Below are 16701 nucleotides of genomic sequence, written 5' to 3'. Positions count from 1 at the left end.
TACAGTCTGGAGGAGTGGGCATATGGTCGCAGCATCGCGAGACATATGGACATAGTTTCCATTTGAAGCACTATACAACTCCAAAATCGTGTCATCAGTGTCATGATGTGTTGTGGGGATCTCAAAAGTCAGGATACGAATGTTCCAGTACGTGGATTTTTTTTTTACTACAGTAATGCATTTACATAGCGTGTCTATTTCTTCTTTTTGACCACTTTTATACTTCTTATCTTGAATATGCTAGTCTGCAAGTACGTTGCACATAGACAATGCCTAGACGTGCTCACCATCTCTTGTCAAGAGCAACAAGGCCTTCGCCACAGCTTACCCATCTATCTGCTGGCACATGATAAACATGAACAAAGACGTTGGATCCGGACTATTGAGCTTCACCGCAAGCGCGCCGAGGCATCCATGAGTAGCAGTAACAATAGTCAACACCCCGTAGGCATTAGTCGTAGTAACAGTACACATACTAGCCTTGGTGCTGACGGTACTGCTATTTCTGCAGCACCAATTTCACAAGTACCATCCGGAGATATACCTGCTGCAACAAGTCCTTGAAGGGCCCATAGTCTTTCACACATACATACGTAATAACACATACATTCATACATGTAATCACTTTCATCGCCTTTGGCTTCCATACCCACACTTTTGCCAACGTGCCTTTTCTGCTGTATACATTCTACATCTACACGCTTTGTAATAATAAATTGATTGAATAATGTGAATCTTGATTGCTTAGATCGGCATGCCTGGTTCAGGGATCCCAGGCACAAGAAAAAAAATATTTTCCACCTTAAAATCTGTCATCATTTGAATGCACTTCGAAGGAAAAAAAACACTCCTTTGTGTGACTTATGGAATTTATTGCACATTATTACATAATATTTGTATTGCAGAATGTCAAGCACGAGAAAGATGTGTAGAATAGTAGAATAAAGACAAAAAGGATGTGTGTATTCCACTGCCATAGAAGGAGTAAAAAGAGCATGTTTATGGATGAATAAGCAAATAAGCGAGCCAGCGCATGTTTTTTTATTTATTTTCTGAACTGATATCTCTACCAGATATTTTGTCTGTAACAGCTGTAACAGAGAATCGAAGGCGGATTGTTGTGGCATGCTAGCGAAATTTGTTTCACAAGTTCGCTTCTCAATAATGGACATTTTGTCTGTTAGACATCACTGTAACTGCATCCCACACACAAACTGTCTCATTCATCAGAAGGAGACTGGAATAGATTTTGGGGGAGCTGAACTTGATTCAGTCTTAATCCTAATCGTCAAATTCTGTGCGCGTCTTGACCAAGTGACACATCATGGTTTTATTGAGAGGTTAAATCATCGCTTTTTATTGTGCCACACTTTTTCTTTCCTTCTTTCTTTCTTTTCCTTGCAACCTCTTGTTCTCACGCTCACCTTCCCACTTCTTTACCTCTTGGCCCTTTTCATTTATCCCTCTCTCTATTCCTATTTTAATTAAAATCATGTCTTTTAATGCATCTAAGCGCGATGGTAACTAGCCACGATAAGAAATATTGATTAACATCGTCAGAGCTTTGAAAAATTTTATTTTCTGACATTGTTATTCATCGTAGTCTTACAGCTGTTTGCTTGCTTAAATGAAATAAAGGCTGTATCGGTATTAACTTATTTATTTTTTGCTTTTGGGATTTTTCTTAATGAAGGTTCGCGTATGGCAATCATTGGCGCCGGTTCAGTTGGATCCGCTATCGCTTTCGCTTGTCTGATGCGTTCTGTTGTCTCGGAATTATTGATCAACGATTTCAATGAGAAGGTTTGCCAAGGCCAGGTGCTCGATCTTCAGGACGCCGCCTTTGTTTCCTCAACCAAGGTTCGAGTCGGTACACCAAAGGAGTGTGGTCAAGCTGATATCATCGTCATTACGGCGGGAGCGCGCCAGCGTCCAGGCGAGACGCGTGACGAACTCGTTCAGCGAAATGAAGATATTCTCAGGAATGTCCTTGATGGCTTGCAGCCCATCAAATCTACTGCTATTTTGATGCTTGTTGCTAATCCGGTCAATATCCTTACTTGCATGGCCCAAAAGTTCTCAGGCTTACCTCCAAGTCAGGTCATTGGTACCGGTACCTACCTAGACTCGGTTCGTTTCCGTGTTGCCATGAGAGAACATCTCCAGGTTTCTGGTGCATCCGTCCATGCCTATGTTGTTGGTGATCATGGCGATAAGCAGGTTGCAGTCTGGTCTTCCGCTACCGTCGGAGGAAAGCCATTGCTCTCATACGAAGAGATTAAGAGCATTGATTGTGATGAGGAAGCCAAAAAGGTTGCACGGAAAGCTTATAGTATTATCGATCTTAAGGGCGCTACTTCCTTTGGTATCGCTGCCGTAGTCTCGGATCTTGCTCTCTGCATTACTCTCAACAAATTGTCTGTCATTCCCATCTCAACCTACTGCGAGCGTTTTGATGCCTGCTTATCTTTCCCCGTCTCTTTGGGTACCAACGGCGTTGAGCGCATCGTTTACCCAGAGATGAACGAAAAGGAGATTGCGATGGTCGAAGCCAGCGCCAAGGCCACTCGTGAGCAGTGTGCCAAGTACAATGACCATCGCAAGTGAACATGTACCTTTTTCCCCTTTTCTCTAATACGCCTTATTCATACATAACTTTACTAAACAATAAATTCAATTTTTTGTCATGCACTTTAAAAAGAATAATTTATTTCTTGTTTGCCTGGCCTGAACCTGCACCTGCACCTGCTGCATTGCCGTGTGTTGATTGTGATGTCTTGAAGCAGATAATGTTGTTTTCTAACGTGATTACATCGTCTTCGCCAATCTATTTTTTTTTTTTTTTTTTTTTTAATTCCAATTTAGGCTTTCTGATAGAACTTTCTTTTCATGGAATCTTTTTCAGTTTATGTTACTCAAGCTTACCATTCGATTTCCAACTGTCTCTGCGCCAAGGTAGTGTTTAGCAATCTCTGGGTGTACAATCTCGGCAAATTCGAGAACTGTTGTTCCAGGCCATAAAAGTACGCAGTCTCGGAACACACCCTTGCCATTGGCATTGCCAAATGTACTCAAGCTCTTGACAGGGAATGCAGGGATCAGACCTAATATCTCGACAGCCTTAAGAATGACATCTTGTACGCCCGTTGATCCATACCGATATAAAACTAAGTCCTGTACCTTCTCAATGCGGCTATGGAGGGAATAGAGTTTTGTTATACAGTAGGAAATTATGTAACATCCACTTTATACACTCTGTCAGAATATACGCAATTCAGCTTACGCTTCTAGCCTTTCATCTAGCGGTTTTAGGTCAGACTCGGGCTAAGAAACGAAAGCATGGAATAAAAAAAAAAAAGAGAAGGGAAAGAGAAAAGCTTATTGTTATTGCGCTCGTAAGACTATCTTAATTTACTTTTTTTTTTTTTTTTTTTTTTTTTAAACGTACAAGGTCTGCTTTGGTAGAAATGTTGTCTGTGCCTTCCTCATATATGATGAACTTTTGTTTATGAAGTTTCCTAAGAAATACCTCCGCTAAGGCGCTTGTGAGAATAACCTTATTCTGAAGTAACGACAATAAAGAGCAAAGTGTCAGCAAATATGGATGAGCCACACTTGGAGTATGAGATCAAGGATTGCAATTACCTGATCATATTTTCTCATTATTTTAGATATATTCTTATCTGAGTCCGGTAGATCGATCTTGTTGAGAGCCTGGCAATGAAGTATGTAATATATATTGTGATTTTGAGTAAGTATCCTCTACCATTGGTGATGATATAATGACCTTAAGTTGTTTAATGAAGAGCATTGCTACGACTAAGCGCTGACCAAAAGAACTCACAAAGACTGTGGGGAAACGCTCCTCCAAGAAAGCATCAACGACTTTTTTGATTGTTTCCTTGTCCCAGGTATCCATGGCTTCTTTGACACCGCTCCTGTCAAGGGTCCGCTGCACTAGTTTCAGTGTTGCTCCATATCCGGAAAGTTGGTTATGTAAGGTTTCTGCTGTCGAAGCCTCTAAATGCATATGCAAGAAGAAAACAAACGATCATACATCTCTGTTAATGGCTAATATAGCGAAAAAATAATGTGCCTCTCGCTTTTCCTTCCGCTTCAGTAGTGATGTATATATGGTTGAACATACTGACGGCTACATGTCTTCGAACGATCTGACTCCATCTCTTATCAAGATTCCCGAAAATCCAAGAATGAATTTCGCTCCGGAGCCATTCAATGTCACCAATTGGATCATATCCGACTGTCTCTTTCCCATTGGCATCTGTGGTACCACTGGCATCAACCACGTGGATCAAGGCATTAGCATGTCGGAGGTCATCCAAAAACTGATTGCCAAGTCCTTGACCTTCTGATGCTCCAGGGACAAGTCCAGCAACATCCATGATCTGAATAGGCACATATCGCTTCCCGTCAATGCAACGGCCTTAAATGAAGATTAAGTAAAAGAGGGTATAGTATGGTTAAGATTGATGGTTGGCAAAGAGAATAGTACATCTGTAGGACATTCAATTCTCTATTAATTCAGTAGAATACCATATCGGGGAGAGCATAAGTGTGATTTATTAAACCTCTTGCATGGGCACTCAATCGGGAAGTAAGCTATGGTGAACAAAGATAGAGATAAACTTGTTCGTAAAATGAAACTACCAAGAGCTTTCTGTATGAATGTCTTTAATATAGCTATATCTACATACCAACGCCGTTGTTGGGCGTAATCGTTGTGAATGGGTAATTGCCGACTTTGGCAGTCGCATCCGTCACTATTGTAGGAGAATACACGTAGTCTAGACATTGATACTTGACCAGGATTCCGCTGTGATTTTTACAACAACGACAGCAACAATAACGCTAATAAAAAAAATAAATAAAATAAAAATGAAGAGGTATACTATGCTAACCTGCGTTCAGGAAGGAAGACTTTCCTGCCGATGGTTTCCCTACACACGCAATGACCACGTCCTTCATTATAGTACAAAGGTCAAGAATTGAATTGCTTTATTTTATGAACGAAAATGATCTACCTTAAACAGTGGCTTTGTTTGTTGGATCATCCCACCATTTGTGGTAACGCCACTTCATGTTCAGCTTCCAATCTTCATGTTCAAGAGCACATAATGGACGACCTGGTACTTCATGTGCAGACGGAAGTCGCACTTGATGGTGAATCAGGAAAGTTTTTTTTTTTCTTATCGTCCCGTCCGTGGTCTCTCTTTCAACTATTCATAGGAGAGCGATGGAAGCTTTTTTTTTTTTTTTTTTGGTTGAATATCAAGTAACCACTGAGTAGCTTCGCTAATTGTTTCAAATAGGTTGTAGCTGGAGCCGTTTTTGGTTTTTAGTCGACCAATTTTTACTAAAGGATGATGATCCTACGTCAGCCCCATCCTTTACAGGAGCGCCCCAGAGCTTTACAGATAATCGCTTGAAGCGAGCGGACGAAAAGTTTCGGCTCTTCTTCTGGAGTAACTTTGTACAAGAGGATGGCGTTTCCTTTTATAATCACAGCGTCGACAACAGCGCCGGTTCCAGGTCGAGCTCAAAGGAACGCTCCGACGATGTAATAAAATATGATGGTAGCAATCTTTCTTTTATCTTTCTTTTGATGCTGCCTGTGCTAATTTCCACAGCCTTTTGTCCATTTTTTGATAGTCTAAGGCATCATTTATACCGTTCAACGAATTGATTCCGTTGGATCCTGCAGAGATCTCTTACACAAATGTAACAGAGAAATACGCGGGGACGATTCGGATTGTAGCGAGTGCAGAACAGCAGCGAGCTGCACTTTTAGGTTACTCGGGCGCTGCTTTTCAGATATCAAACCAAGCATTCCAAGTTTTGCAATCGATCGCAGCCGCTCGTGATGTCGGTGCCACGCAGGCACAACTCGCTAAACTGCTCAAGGTTGATCCTAGAAGCATGTTTCATTTCCTAAAGGTCCTTATTGAGATGAAACTGATAGTAAAGATCCCTGTTACAACCGACGGCCAATATACTCTATTGTGCCTCCACGTAAAGTTTGCGGATATGAACCCGGGCTATAAGGCTATGAACTCTGAGTCTGATTTTGCAAGTGCAGGTCGCCACTTAATTACAGGCGATAGAGGACAACGTTTTGAAGGGCTTCTCAAAACAGAGACGAAAAAAGTCAGCTACTACAGTGGACTCATCAAACAGAAGCTAACTGATATCCTTGGGCGAGCCAAAAATCAGGCAATGTCAATTGATGATCTCGCCAAAGCCTTGGTATGTGGATAAGCCCTGATATATATGATGAATTTCCTTGCACAGGGATAGAGCCCCTTTATGATACGCGTCTAGATGCACTCTTTTCTTACCCTCGCTAAAAAAAAAAAAAACGGTGATAGGATTTGACAGAAATGAACATCGTCCAGAACAGATGGTTTAATAGGCAAATTGAGCTTCTTTGTAAGCTTAAGTATATCAAGCGTGTTCATGTGCCAGGGGTTTATCGATGCATTCAGCTTTTGCGCCCCTACGGCACAGATATGCCAGTTGATGGTAAGTATCAATGACTTGACTTCTAAAGCCCCTCATATATTACGTCTATCTAGCTTTAACAGTGTATCTCACTCTCTTGTCGCAATATGTTATCGTACAGAAAATGAACGAGAGAAAATCAATTTGAGGAGCGTTATTGCAGACGACACCTCACAGAGCGGCATCTACATGGATACATCAATTGAGCACCAAGTCTATAAACACATCATTGATTCAAAAGAGAAGGGTGTAATTGCCAAGGTAGCCGATAAGTCACAGCTAGGAATTTTATTTTGATTATAATATATCCATTAAGTTGACCATGATGAGTATGTGTCTATTCTGCTGCTAGGAAATTCGGCACAAGATGGATATGCTGAACGTAAGACTGCTGGCTCGTATCCTTGAAACACTCAGTAAGCCTATGCCTGGCACAGATAAACCACTTGTTAAGAGAGTAGTGGAATTTGTGGGGCGTGAGCGCCGTTACCGATACTACTCTGAACATGGATTTAAAACCGGTGTCGCGGAAGATCACAGAGAGTACATTGAAAAAGCAAAATCTTTCCCCGTTATCACTCTTCCTCCTCGCGCGGCGGGCGTACAGAAGGGTCGGGTCCCCATATCCAGCGACACACAGGCATCACAGACCACGATCTTACCAGCGCCCGCGACCACCATCATTACTTCGCAGTTGCCAACAGACCCCACAGGGTCAGAGCAACCTTTACTAGACACAGCAACAAGCTTTTCATCTGGTTCTACTGTTACCCAGCCGGCAAATGGCAATACAACTACATTAAATCAAACACCAGAGCTAACAACGGCCGCTACACCGGAGCGATTTATTTCTGTAGCTTTATTGAAGCGCCGTAAAGTCATCCTTTCAATTTTGGAACGTAAGCGCATAATAGAGCTACATCACTCATTAGTTCAAGAATATCAGGAAGAAAAGCATCGGCTGTATCCAAACGAAGAAGAAAGCAGTGTGATCGATAGGAAAACGCTCTATCGCACCATTAGCATCCTTGAAGCAGAGGGTCTTATTAAACTATATAAAGTCCAGAATATCCTTACGGCCGGCGGTAACATGTTGACAAAAACATTTTGTCTGCATCCATCAGTCGATCCAGAGTCGGAAGAGGGCAGGGAATTTATGAAAGAATGTAGCAATCGACAAGTCCTTTTCGGAGCGCAGGGCCCCAAGTCTAGCAAAAAGGCGGAAAAAATACAGCTTGAAGTAGAATCATTGGATGAGATACAACGACGCTTGGGCCAGGACTTTTACAAAGGACCCTCAGTTCCTTCGGTTCCCTTCGCTGACCTCGGTCCACCGGTAACAAAGACAAGGACTGATCCAAAGCAAAAACAGACACGCGGACAGGCACAGGAACCTGATGGCTTGGATACTGCGGTCACATATGGTTGGAGCAAAGCCAAGATGATGAGAGCGCTTGTCTTTCATCGAATGCTACTGGATAAATTGGCATCCACTGACCAAACGCTTTATAATTTTGCGGACCGCCCAAATGTGTTTTCGACTTCAAAACTGTTTGATGCAATGCAATTCCGTGTCTTTTTAATAGTCGTTGGGATTGTTCAGGTACCCACTGACGAGGCTAAGGCATTTCTGGACCAACATCGCAAGTCATGCCAACCTCTGAATAGCTTGCCAGACTTTATGCAACCTTATGTCTCCCTCAGTACAAATTTTAAGAAGCGATTGCGCGAAGCCTTGGAGATTCTGGATGCGCTTGGGCTTGTATCGCCACTCGTGGCCGTCCATTCCTTTGGCGGGTCAATGAATCTAGGACCTGCTCCCAACCATCTAGTGCTCAATACTCATTATGAAGTACACACAAATGTCAAAGCCCCATTGGATCCTGTGGTGCCAGATCAATTGGATCATGAACTTGAAGGTCGGAAACAGTACAAGCTCCTCATGCCCGATGAATGTAAAGCATTTTGGACTGATCTTCAAGCCAGCGCCTCAGTTATGAAATATATGCCCAAAGAGCGGTCTATAGATCGATCCTGGGAGGAAATTCGACGAGATTTTCTCTTGAACTTGTGTAACAAGAGGATTTGGGCAGAACCCATTCAAATTACCCCATCACAAGCTGAGAAACTTATGACCCAAGTCAATACTAAGATACGATTTGCGCCTGCTGCTCACGACCCAAAGATAGATCAGATGGCTAAGGAGACAGGACTCCCAAGGGAGCATGTGATTCAATACTACAAAACTGTAGCATCTGTGTGGCATGCCAACCCAATTAGATCTGCTCCTGAAAAAGCCAAACGGTTGCCTCGAGTGAGGAAAGCGAGACAAACCATCATTAATAAGCAGGATGACACAACTTCCATGATCATCAAACAGGAGGTGGAAGACACCCCATCTATTACCGGTGCGTCGTCGTCTAATGTGGCCACAAATGCAAGCCAAACCTTAAAAATGGCAACTACTCTGGACGGCGGGCGATTCAGCGTAGGCAAACCAAAGAAATCACGCGCCAGGAGAGTTGTTTGGACAGATATGGAGGACGAGAGATTACTTTTGGCATGCGCTATCGTTCGCTGCATGTCGGAGACATTTAATACAAAGTTTAGCTGGCAATGTGTCTCCAACTCTTTCAATGGCTCACGAGCTCGAGATGTTTGCCGCCATCGCTATGCCAAATTGATCCGCGAGCCTCACTTATATAAGCAAGTAGAGAGCTATCGAGCGCAATTCAGCTATATCTTTCCGACTCTTGCAGAGCAATTTGATATCAAGCGTAAACTTGATGAATATGATCCAAGCGCTCTCATTGCATACTTTCAACCAAATGAGGGTACACCGATGTAATGCTGAGTCTCAATAACATTGGTTTGCCTTTTTATGCTTTGAGGACAACTCTATGACATGACTGCATAACTGCTATCTTCTCACTGTTTTGGTTTTTATTTTTTATAAGTAATAGGCCCAAGCTACCTGATGCCTCACCTCTGTTAAACAATCCCGCTGCAATTGAACGATTGAACTATGTACGACAAAATGAGAGGTTCTCGAGTATCTATTTGGAAGAAAAACTGCATCCTGACCAATCCTTACCACGACGACTACGATTAATCAATCGACTTCCACCAACTCTTCGAACCAACAACAATATGGAATTGGACAATTCGCCCGAAGAATTGGATATGCCTCAGTCTATTGCTGGAAATTCTGTTGCAAAGCAAGACGAACCAAAACCTTTGATAGTACGGCAGGAAACACGAGGTATGGAGCATACGATTCTTGCCGTTATCAAGGCTATATACTGCTTACCCCGCCATAAACGGCCAAGGAGCATGATTCGATCCATCCTTTCGTGTTTTGTGTCAAGTAAGGTACTTGAGACCTGTGAGCTAGCAAAGGAATGGAAGATCCTGACATCGATCAAAAACGCGTCATATCGCATCCCTGGCCAGAAAGTGGGTCGATCGGAGCGATTTTCGACATTGATGAACGGCATCTATCCACGGAAACTCACAGCAGCAGCCTCCGATATTGACCAGGTATATCACCAGGCGTCTGAGCGGCTATTTCCTTTGGACGCAGGGCCAGCAGAAATGATGGTTTTTTTAAACGACATTGCGATGGGATGGCTGCAAGTTTCCATGGCGCGGCCCATTGAAATAGATCAATCGGCAGCATATGAAGAGCCATATGGTCAGGGTGCTCTTCACCATTTTGGTGTGAATATGAAAAATACGAGAGATACAGCGTTACTCGCTAACGTGCCTACTTCGATCAGACTTAAAAGAGTAAAGGATCAAACCAATACTGAAAATCTTAAAGAAATGGAGATGCAACCTGCACCGCACAAATCATCGGAGACTTTATCAGATGATGATGACAAAGACCCATGGCAAGAGGCACGCCGTGAGGCCCAAATTATTTTCCAAGCGTTACATGATGGGTTGTCCATAGAAACAAGTCGCTGTTTGTACAAAGCCATCTATGAGATTATTTGCGATTCTTGCACAGTTGGGATTGTTCCCCAAGATATCAAGGTAAATATGAACATTGGTATTCTCATGTGCTTACAATTCCTTTTTTTTTTTTTTTTTTTTTTTTTTAAAAAAAAGCTAATGTTTAACTTTTTTTTTTTTTTTTTTTTTTTTAGAGAACTCTTATTTCACGAGGTTTCGAGTATAGCGACAAGGAAATTATGGAATGCATCCAGAAATTAAAAAGCACATCACCACCAGTAGTGATGAAGGTGGGAATGGCGTATACTCGGTTTGTTGGATATGGATGGCACCAAACATGGACTTTAAACTATAAGGTGTCAATGGAGTCACAAAACAGCATCAACAATCCAAAGGATTGGATTTTACCACGAATGTGGCGAACGCTTGAAGGCGCAATTGACGAGAGCATTTTCGAGACGAGCTTGCATGCGATCCTTTCGCATATTGCAGAAAAACCAGGCATTTCCAAGGTAGAGTACAGTTACAGGTTGTTGTGCACACAAACGATTGTGTATATCCTGTGATACATTAATGAGCACATGAAATGTATGTTTACTAATAATACATGAAATACATGTTTTTACATTGGGTGTAAAATAAAATAACGAACAGGGTGCATTGTTAAAGCAGTTCCACAAGCTGATTTTATCAGTTGAACTGGATGATCTTATTGAAGAACTGGAACGCCGGGGTGCGATCGAAGCACGATCTGGGATCCTCCCGCGTCAAACGACGTTGTTCTCCCGGCGAGAAGAATATAAATTGTGCGACAAGGACACGATTGATGAACGCAAGATCACGAATTATTTTGCAGTGCCAGCGTATTATTCGTTTGTGGATATGAGTCTTGTAGTAGGGTCTAGTCAATCAGGCACGGATACACTTGATACGCCTTTCCCTCTGGTAGCTGAAGGAGAAGAGGAGGAAGAAGAAGAAGAGGAAGAAATGGAGGATTGGCAAGAAGCTTCGGAGACGCTGATGGAAACAGAAGCAGAAGTAGGGACAGAGGAGCAGAGACCTGCTAAGAAGGCACGGTCGCAATGAACTGTTGTAAGCATTCGTTGACTTGTGTAGCATCATATCGTCATAGTCCATTGCTAGCTTGACGATAAATATAAGAAATGTGTATAAATAATTTTTGGCTACCCATCTGAATCAATGTGCCTGTGACAGACACCTCAAACAGTTGTTTAAAAGTGAATACTTTTTTTATTCTTGCGCCTCATTTTCTTTTTTCCTTTCTTTCTTTCCTCATCATCATTTCCTGTATATTCCATCTTTGTCTGTAAATAACACTCGTAACATATACACACAGCCACTATGTAAGTAGTTTCTGCTGTTATCTCTGCTCATCTCTTGCGCTCATCTCTCCGGCTCATCTCTTGCGCTCATATATGCCCTCTTGGCCCCCATGTTCTCTCTTCACCGCCACAGTCTCAATTACACTGCTTCACCTCTGCTCTCATTGTTACTCCTGACTCAGCAGAGGGAAAAAAACAAGACACTGAGAATAATATGAACATTCAACAGCATTAGAAATATAAATCCTTGCCACGACCATAAAAAAAAAGAGAGAGAGAGAAAGTCAGATTATGCTGCAGAGACATTACAGAAAAAATATTTTTGCGTTTTGGAGGAGAAACATATGACTAACGGACCTGTTGGCTGTGTATTGACAAAAATAGGTCTACTCCCTATGACCCCCATCCCGGCCCATCTTCCAAGACTGCTCAATTGCAGCAGCAAGTCAACGATGTCGTTGGAATCATGCAGCAAAACGTATGTAAACAGAACAATCTGCGATGCTTTTTATTATTATTATTACTATTATTGTTATTGTTATTGTATTTGTTATTATTAATTTTCTATGGTTCTTTTATCCACTGATAATTAATCTCATTACATTTTCACCTGAGTATAGATTGACTCTGTAAGAGACCGCGGTGAGAAGCTTGACTCGCTTCAGCACAAGACATGTGAGTGGCTTTTTTATGGCTCCTTGCCATGTGTGACACATGGGACGATTTCACCCTTAAGTAACTATACCCAAATTACAAAACAACCGTTACTAACATATTCTTATTATGTTCATGATTTCTGCCCCCCACAGCTGACCTTGAACAAGGTGCGGTTCAGTTCAGGAGGGGTGCCACAGGCGTCAGACGCCAGATGTGGTGGAAGAATATGAAGTGGCGCCTCATTGTTGGCACTGGTATTCTCATTATCCTGATCATTATCATCGGTAAGACCAGCTTTTTTTTTTTTTTTTTTTTTTTAGATGCAGATATGATTATAGTACAGGCGACAATAGGGCATCACGATGGTGATATGATCGGACAGGGCACTAATCTCATCCATTTGATCCTCACATTCTCACATTCCTCACTGTTATCTTGTGAATAGTTTCCATCGTCCAGGCTACGAAGTAACACTAATCTAGTAAAGGAGAGCGCAAATATTCTACGCCTTGAGGAATTGAAGCGATTCAGTATTTCACTCATGGAGTAGCTTAGTCTAGTTTGTTTTTTCTCCCAGTGCCGTATCCAGTTTACTGTCATAGTCTGTCTATTTTTCAATTGCCTTACATATGTATCTACTATCATTAAATGCAGCACCAAAAACTGCTATCCCACATGTAAATAAGTGAATTGGCTCTATCCAAGGCCAACCTGTGATGTAATATAAAGCCATTCCACTTTTGTTACTTCACATTTGGTTAACATAATCAAGGGCTGAGCCTGAAGGCAACGCGACGATCGTTTTTGAGGTTAGGTTACAAGATTGAGTTTTCTTATTCGGAATTCAAATAGTCTGCGGGTTTGTGGGGGAGGCTCTAAGGGTCCATTTCATAACTATAACTAAAAATACTAAAAATACATGAATAATAAGATGTTATTCAATTGAAAACCTCGGTTGTTGACAATTCTTATGTGGACTTGGTCTTCCTTTTTTTATGTTTTTCGCTTCTTTTTTTTTTTTTTTTTTTTTTTTTTTTTTTTAAATTCGTCAACTCATTAGTCATTTCTCATTCACAGTTCCTTTTATTTTAATTTTTTTTTCTTAATTTTGAACTTCATGAGTAGGCTTTAATTATTTTTATTACTATTACTACTCTTGTACTCTTGAAAAAATGTCACAATTGCTAATTGATAGGATAACATTTGTAATTTAGCACCTCTTGTTGCAGGCATCGCAGCGACCGCAGTGGCGGGTTACTTCATTGAGAATAAGTATCAGTTGTCGAAGGACTTGTTCGTCCTCAAAAGCGCGGTCGCGTCCCAGAAAGAGTAGGTTTTGCAGGTTTCGAATCCCATTGTGTGAAGTCCTCCTTCTTTTGATCTTTCACGTATTGAATGGAGGATAATGAATCCATCCGACATCTGGCCCTTGGATCCTACTCATTTCTTTAGGTTTGACAAATGTGTCCGCAACCGAAGTTGCAGTATCTACAATCGATTCGAGGAGCAGTGCCAGATTCGTCCGTTTGCAGTCGCACTTTCATTTGAAGGCACTTCACACACATGGCGTGAATTGGAGCTCGGTGGGTGAAAACAAAACGATTGTTTGTTTTGATGCAGTTTGGCCGGTTCGGAATAATCATTAACAACAAAACACATCCCCTTTTTTCCCCACCCCCGAAATATGCAGCCTCTAATCGCATGGTAATAAGCATAATATGCTTGTGTAATACTGCGCTTCTTTCATTATTAAGCCTGAACTACTCGTTCATCGTTATTTTATACTAATGTTGTTAACTTACACTGGTTATATAGGCCCATTGGTTTGTATCAAAAGGTATCCAAGCCGGTGACCGTGTCGCAATGATGATGGGCAATTCTCCTCTCTTTATCATCACCTGGCTATCTTTGCTCAAGATTGCAGCCGTTGCGTCATTCATCAATACCCAACTCACCCATGCAGCATTGGTCCACAGTCTAAAAGTTTCGGATGCCAAAATCTTGGTATTTGATTTTGAATACGCATCAGCTCTTCAAGAGTGTTTTGATGACATCAAGGGTTTGAACTATGACCTTTATACAATGACGCCAAAGCAACAAGTTCTGGGTCAGATATACAATTATTTATCTCGAGATACACGTCGCTCCTTCGAGATCCCATTCCAGTATGATTTTGTTGAATGGGAGAACATGAGCAGCGAGGGCTTCCAAAAGAGCATCCGTGAGCATATAGAGATGAGTGATCCTGCAGCTCTCATATTTACTAGTGGAACAACTGGTCTCCCCAAGGCTGCTATCATGGATCACGGAAGGGGCAATAGTATGCGTTATTTGATATGGTTAACATTTTTCTTTGAAGAAACGATTTGGTTGAGCTGATACTAAGGAAATCTTTCTTTCTTTCGCCACCCATCTGCTTGTCTATCTATCTGTCTGTCTGGCTTTATCATGCTATCTGCAATCAACAGTATCAGGAGTGGCATGGCCATATTTTGCAAGCATTACGCCCCAAAGCAAAGTATACATTCCTTTACCTCTCTATCATTCTGCCGGATGTATGCACTTTTTAGATGGCTCTTTTTTTTTTTTTTTTTTTTTAGTTTGTCTGCTTACAGAAAACTATATGTAACTGAGTTTTTCGATCTTTTTTCATTCACAAAAAAAAAAAACTAGCAATTATCGGCGTGGGTCAGAGCTGGCATTCTGGTTGCACTATTGTTCTTGCTCGGAAGTTTTCTGCTTCCAACTTTTGGAAGGACTGTATTGCATACGATGTCACACACTTTCAAGTATGAAGACTTCTTTTTCTTTGCTATTGTTTTGGTTAACGTTGACAAAGGTCATTTTGCATAATACTTTATATGAATCTCGTCATATATATAAAAAAGTACATTGGAGAGCTGTGTAGATATCTGCTTCATGCTCCCGAGAGTCCTTTGGATCGCAAACACAAAGTTAGGACAGCATTTGGCAATGGATTGCGTCCGGATATTTGGGCAAAAGTACAGGAACGCTTTGGCATTAAAACCATCTTTGAATATTATAGCATGAGCGAAGGTTCGTTTTTTTTTTTTTTTTTTTTTTTTTTTAGTGAGCAGACAAATAGACTAGTGGATCTCCATTCTTACTAAATATAACTTACATAAATGGATCGAAATTAGGAACAACCGCACTATTGAATGTGGCCACAGATAAAAGATCTCAAGGTGCTATTGGGTTCCGTGGACCTATTCAAAGGTACACCTAACGTCAATGAGGAAATTCTATTCATGAGGCGAATTCAATTTGATATTTGTTCCTCAACTTTATAGCTTCTATGATTGTGTAATAACGTGTCCCATACATGTTTCTCTCTAGAATTTTGGCACCGACTATGAAAGTGGTTAAAGTCGATACAGATACCAATGAGCTGATTCGGGATGAAAAGACTGGTTTCTGCATTGAATGTCGACTAAATGAGCCTGGAGAACTGATCACGCTTGCAGACAACAAGACGCACAGTACACGATACCAAGGTTATTTTAATCAGCCAAAAATGACTCAGGCAAAGCTGGTTCATAATGCTTTCGTGCAAGGAGATGTGTACTTCCGGACAGGTGATCTCGTTTACAGAAATGAGGACCAATATTGGTTTTTTGTAGACCGTACTGGCGACACCTACCGCTGGAAAGGAGAAAATGTTTCAACAGCTGAAGTTGCAGACACGTTGGGCCGAGTGGAGGGAGTGGTTTCGTGCGTGGTCTATGGTGTCACAATTCCTGGCCAAGATGGGCGCGCTGGGATGGCCACACTGGTTTTGAAGGACTCCATTCTCCAACGCCCAACTGAGAATGGATCACGGGCTGTGGTCAATGAACAAGCACTGAACAATTTTCTCCAGAGGATGAGCGAGTATGTGGCAAAAAATCTGCCATCATATGCAGTTCCACGGTTTCTTCGTATTTGCGAACAGGACCTTGAGATAACTGGCACATTCAAGAATAAGAAAGAGGTCCTAAAAAAGGAAGGCTTCGATTTGAACCTTGTCAAAGACCGCCTCTACTGGTGGACACCCCAGAGACGATATGAGCGTTTTGACCGTACAGAGAATGAACAGATCTACGTGGAGCAGGCACGGCTTTGAATACAGAAATAGATGTGATCTACTTTTTTATATATTTATATACTTTACAACACTCGTAATCTTCTATAATTTCACATATAAAGTCTATAATATTTTGACAAG

At 41.6% G+C, this 16701-nt stretch overlaps 6 protein-coding genes across 6 annotated transcripts; 5 read left to right on the top strand and 1 right to left on the bottom strand.

The window, feature by feature from the left end:
* Positions 1 to 38: 38 nt before the first annotated feature.
* BCR41DRAFT_298218 (hypothetical protein) lies at positions 39 to 564 on the top strand (the record flags this gene model as incomplete). Its single annotated transcript, XM_022020484.1, has 2 exons — positions 39 to 147; positions 245 to 564. Coding segments are annotated over 2 exons (429 nt in total), but the record flags the coding sequence as incomplete, so codon positions are not given.
* An 807-nt stretch (positions 565 to 1371) lies between these two features.
* On the top strand, positions 1372 to 2694 carry BCR41DRAFT_316289 (lactate dehydrogenase B). Its single transcript, XM_022021234.1, has 2 exons — positions 1372 to 1520; positions 1694 to 2694. Exons 1-2 carry the CDS (start codon positions 1493 to 1495, stop codon positions 2605 to 2607), a joined length of 942 nt encoding a protein of 313 aa, XP_021886472.1. The 5' UTR covers positions 1372 to 1492; the 3' UTR covers positions 2608 to 2694.
* Positions 2687 to 5004, bottom strand: BCR41DRAFT_344089 (45.2 kDa GTP-binding protein). The gene is made up of 10 exons (XM_022022424.1): positions 4920 to 5004; positions 4716 to 4781; positions 4555 to 4620; positions 4148 to 4444; positions 3845 to 4020; positions 3646 to 3714; positions 3449 to 3562; positions 3284 to 3324; positions 2926 to 3193; positions 2687 to 2827 (listed from the first exon to the last, which is right to left on the bottom strand). The coding sequence occupies exons 1-10, from the start codon at positions 4984 to 4986 to the stop codon at positions 2708 to 2710; spliced, it is 1284 nt and encodes a 427-aa protein (XP_021886471.1). The 5' UTR covers positions 4987 to 5004; the 3' UTR covers positions 2687 to 2707.
* A 50-nt stretch (positions 5005 to 5054) lies between these two features.
* BCR41DRAFT_344088 (hypothetical protein) lies at positions 5055 to 11665 on the top strand. The gene is made up of 9 exons (XM_022022423.1): positions 5055 to 5190; positions 5331 to 5578; positions 5671 to 6264; positions 6387 to 6540; positions 6641 to 6780; positions 6872 to 9363; positions 9483 to 10557; positions 10671 to 10988; positions 11131 to 11665. The coding sequence occupies exons 1-9, from the start codon at positions 5136 to 5138 to the stop codon at positions 11560 to 11562; spliced, it is 5508 nt and encodes a 1835-aa protein (XP_021886470.1). The 5' UTR covers positions 5055 to 5135; the 3' UTR covers positions 11563 to 11665.
* A 74-nt stretch (positions 11666 to 11739) lies between these two features.
* BCR41DRAFT_344087 (synaptobrevin) lies at positions 11740 to 13059 on the top strand. The gene is made up of 5 exons (XM_022022422.1): positions 11740 to 11840; positions 12204 to 12297; positions 12440 to 12494; positions 12629 to 12760; positions 12922 to 13059. Coding segments are annotated over exons 1-5 (309 nt in total). The 5' UTR covers positions 11740 to 11838; the 3' UTR covers positions 12948 to 13059.
* An 822-nt stretch (positions 13060 to 13881) lies between these two features.
* Positions 13882 to 16599, top strand: BCR41DRAFT_297979 (hypothetical protein; the record flags this gene model as incomplete). Its single annotated transcript, XM_022020471.1, has 8 exons — positions 13882 to 14059; positions 14167 to 14180; positions 14292 to 14802; positions 14951 to 15031; positions 15150 to 15265; positions 15365 to 15533; positions 15638 to 15713; positions 15834 to 16599. 8 exons carry the CDS (start codon positions 13882 to 13884, stop codon positions 16597 to 16599), a joined length of 1911 nt encoding a protein of 636 aa, XP_021886468.1.
* Positions 16600 to 16701: the final 102 nt, after the last annotated feature.

The sequence above is a fragment of the Lobosporangium transversale genome (assembly GCF_002105155.1).
Source record: "Lobosporangium transversale strain NRRL 3116 chromosome Unknown BCR41scaffold_1, whole genome shotgun sequence".
Lineage (NCBI taxonomy): Eukaryota > Fungi > Mortierellomycota > Mortierellomycetes > Mortierellales > Mortierellaceae > Lobosporangium > Lobosporangium transversale.
This window is presented reverse-complemented; position numbering and strand designations above follow the sequence as displayed.

Excerpts from the sequence above, each read along its gene's own strand:
- BCR41DRAFT_316289 (XM_022021234.1), top strand. The coding sequence starts at position 1,493 with ATGTCTTTTAATGCATCTAAGCGCGATG. Across the intron at positions 1,521-1,693 it reads TAATGCATCTAAGCGCGATG|GTTCGCGTATGGCAATCATT; the intron begins GTAACTAGCCAC and ends TTCTTAATGAAG.
- BCR41DRAFT_344089 (XM_022022424.1), bottom strand. The coding sequence starts at position 4,986 with ATGAAGGACGTGGTCATTGCGTGTGTAGGGAAACCATCGGCAGGAAAG. Across the intron at positions 4,782-4,919 it reads GTCTTCCTTCCTGAACGCAG|TGACGGATGCGACTGCCAAA; the intron begins GTTAGCATAGTA and ends CTCCTACAATAG. Across the intron at positions 3,563-3,645 it reads TAATGAGAAAATATGATCAG|AATAAGGTTATTCTCACAAG; the intron begins GTAATTGCAATC and ends TCGTTACTTCAG.
- BCR41DRAFT_344088 (XM_022022423.1), top strand. The coding sequence starts at position 5,136 with ATGGACGACCTGGTACTTCATGTGCAGACGGAAGTCGCACTTGATGGT. Across the intron at positions 6,781-6,871 it reads AGAAGGGTGTAATTGCCAAG|GAAATTCGGCACAAGATGGA; the intron begins GTAGCCGATAAG and ends TTCTGCTGCTAG. Across the intron at positions 9,364-9,482 it reads CCAAATGAGGGTACACCGAT|GCCCAAGCTACCTGATGCCT; the intron begins GTAATGCTGAGT and ends TATAAGTAATAG.
- BCR41DRAFT_344087 (XM_022022422.1), top strand. Across the intron at positions 12,298-12,439 it reads TTGGAATCATGCAGCAAAAC|ATTGACTCTGTAAGAGACCG; the intron begins GTATGTAAACAG and ends ACCTGAGTATAG. Across the intron at positions 12,761-12,921 it reads TATCCTGATCATTATCATCG|TTTCCATCGTCCAGGCTACG; the intron begins GTAAGACCAGCT and ends TCTTGTGAATAG.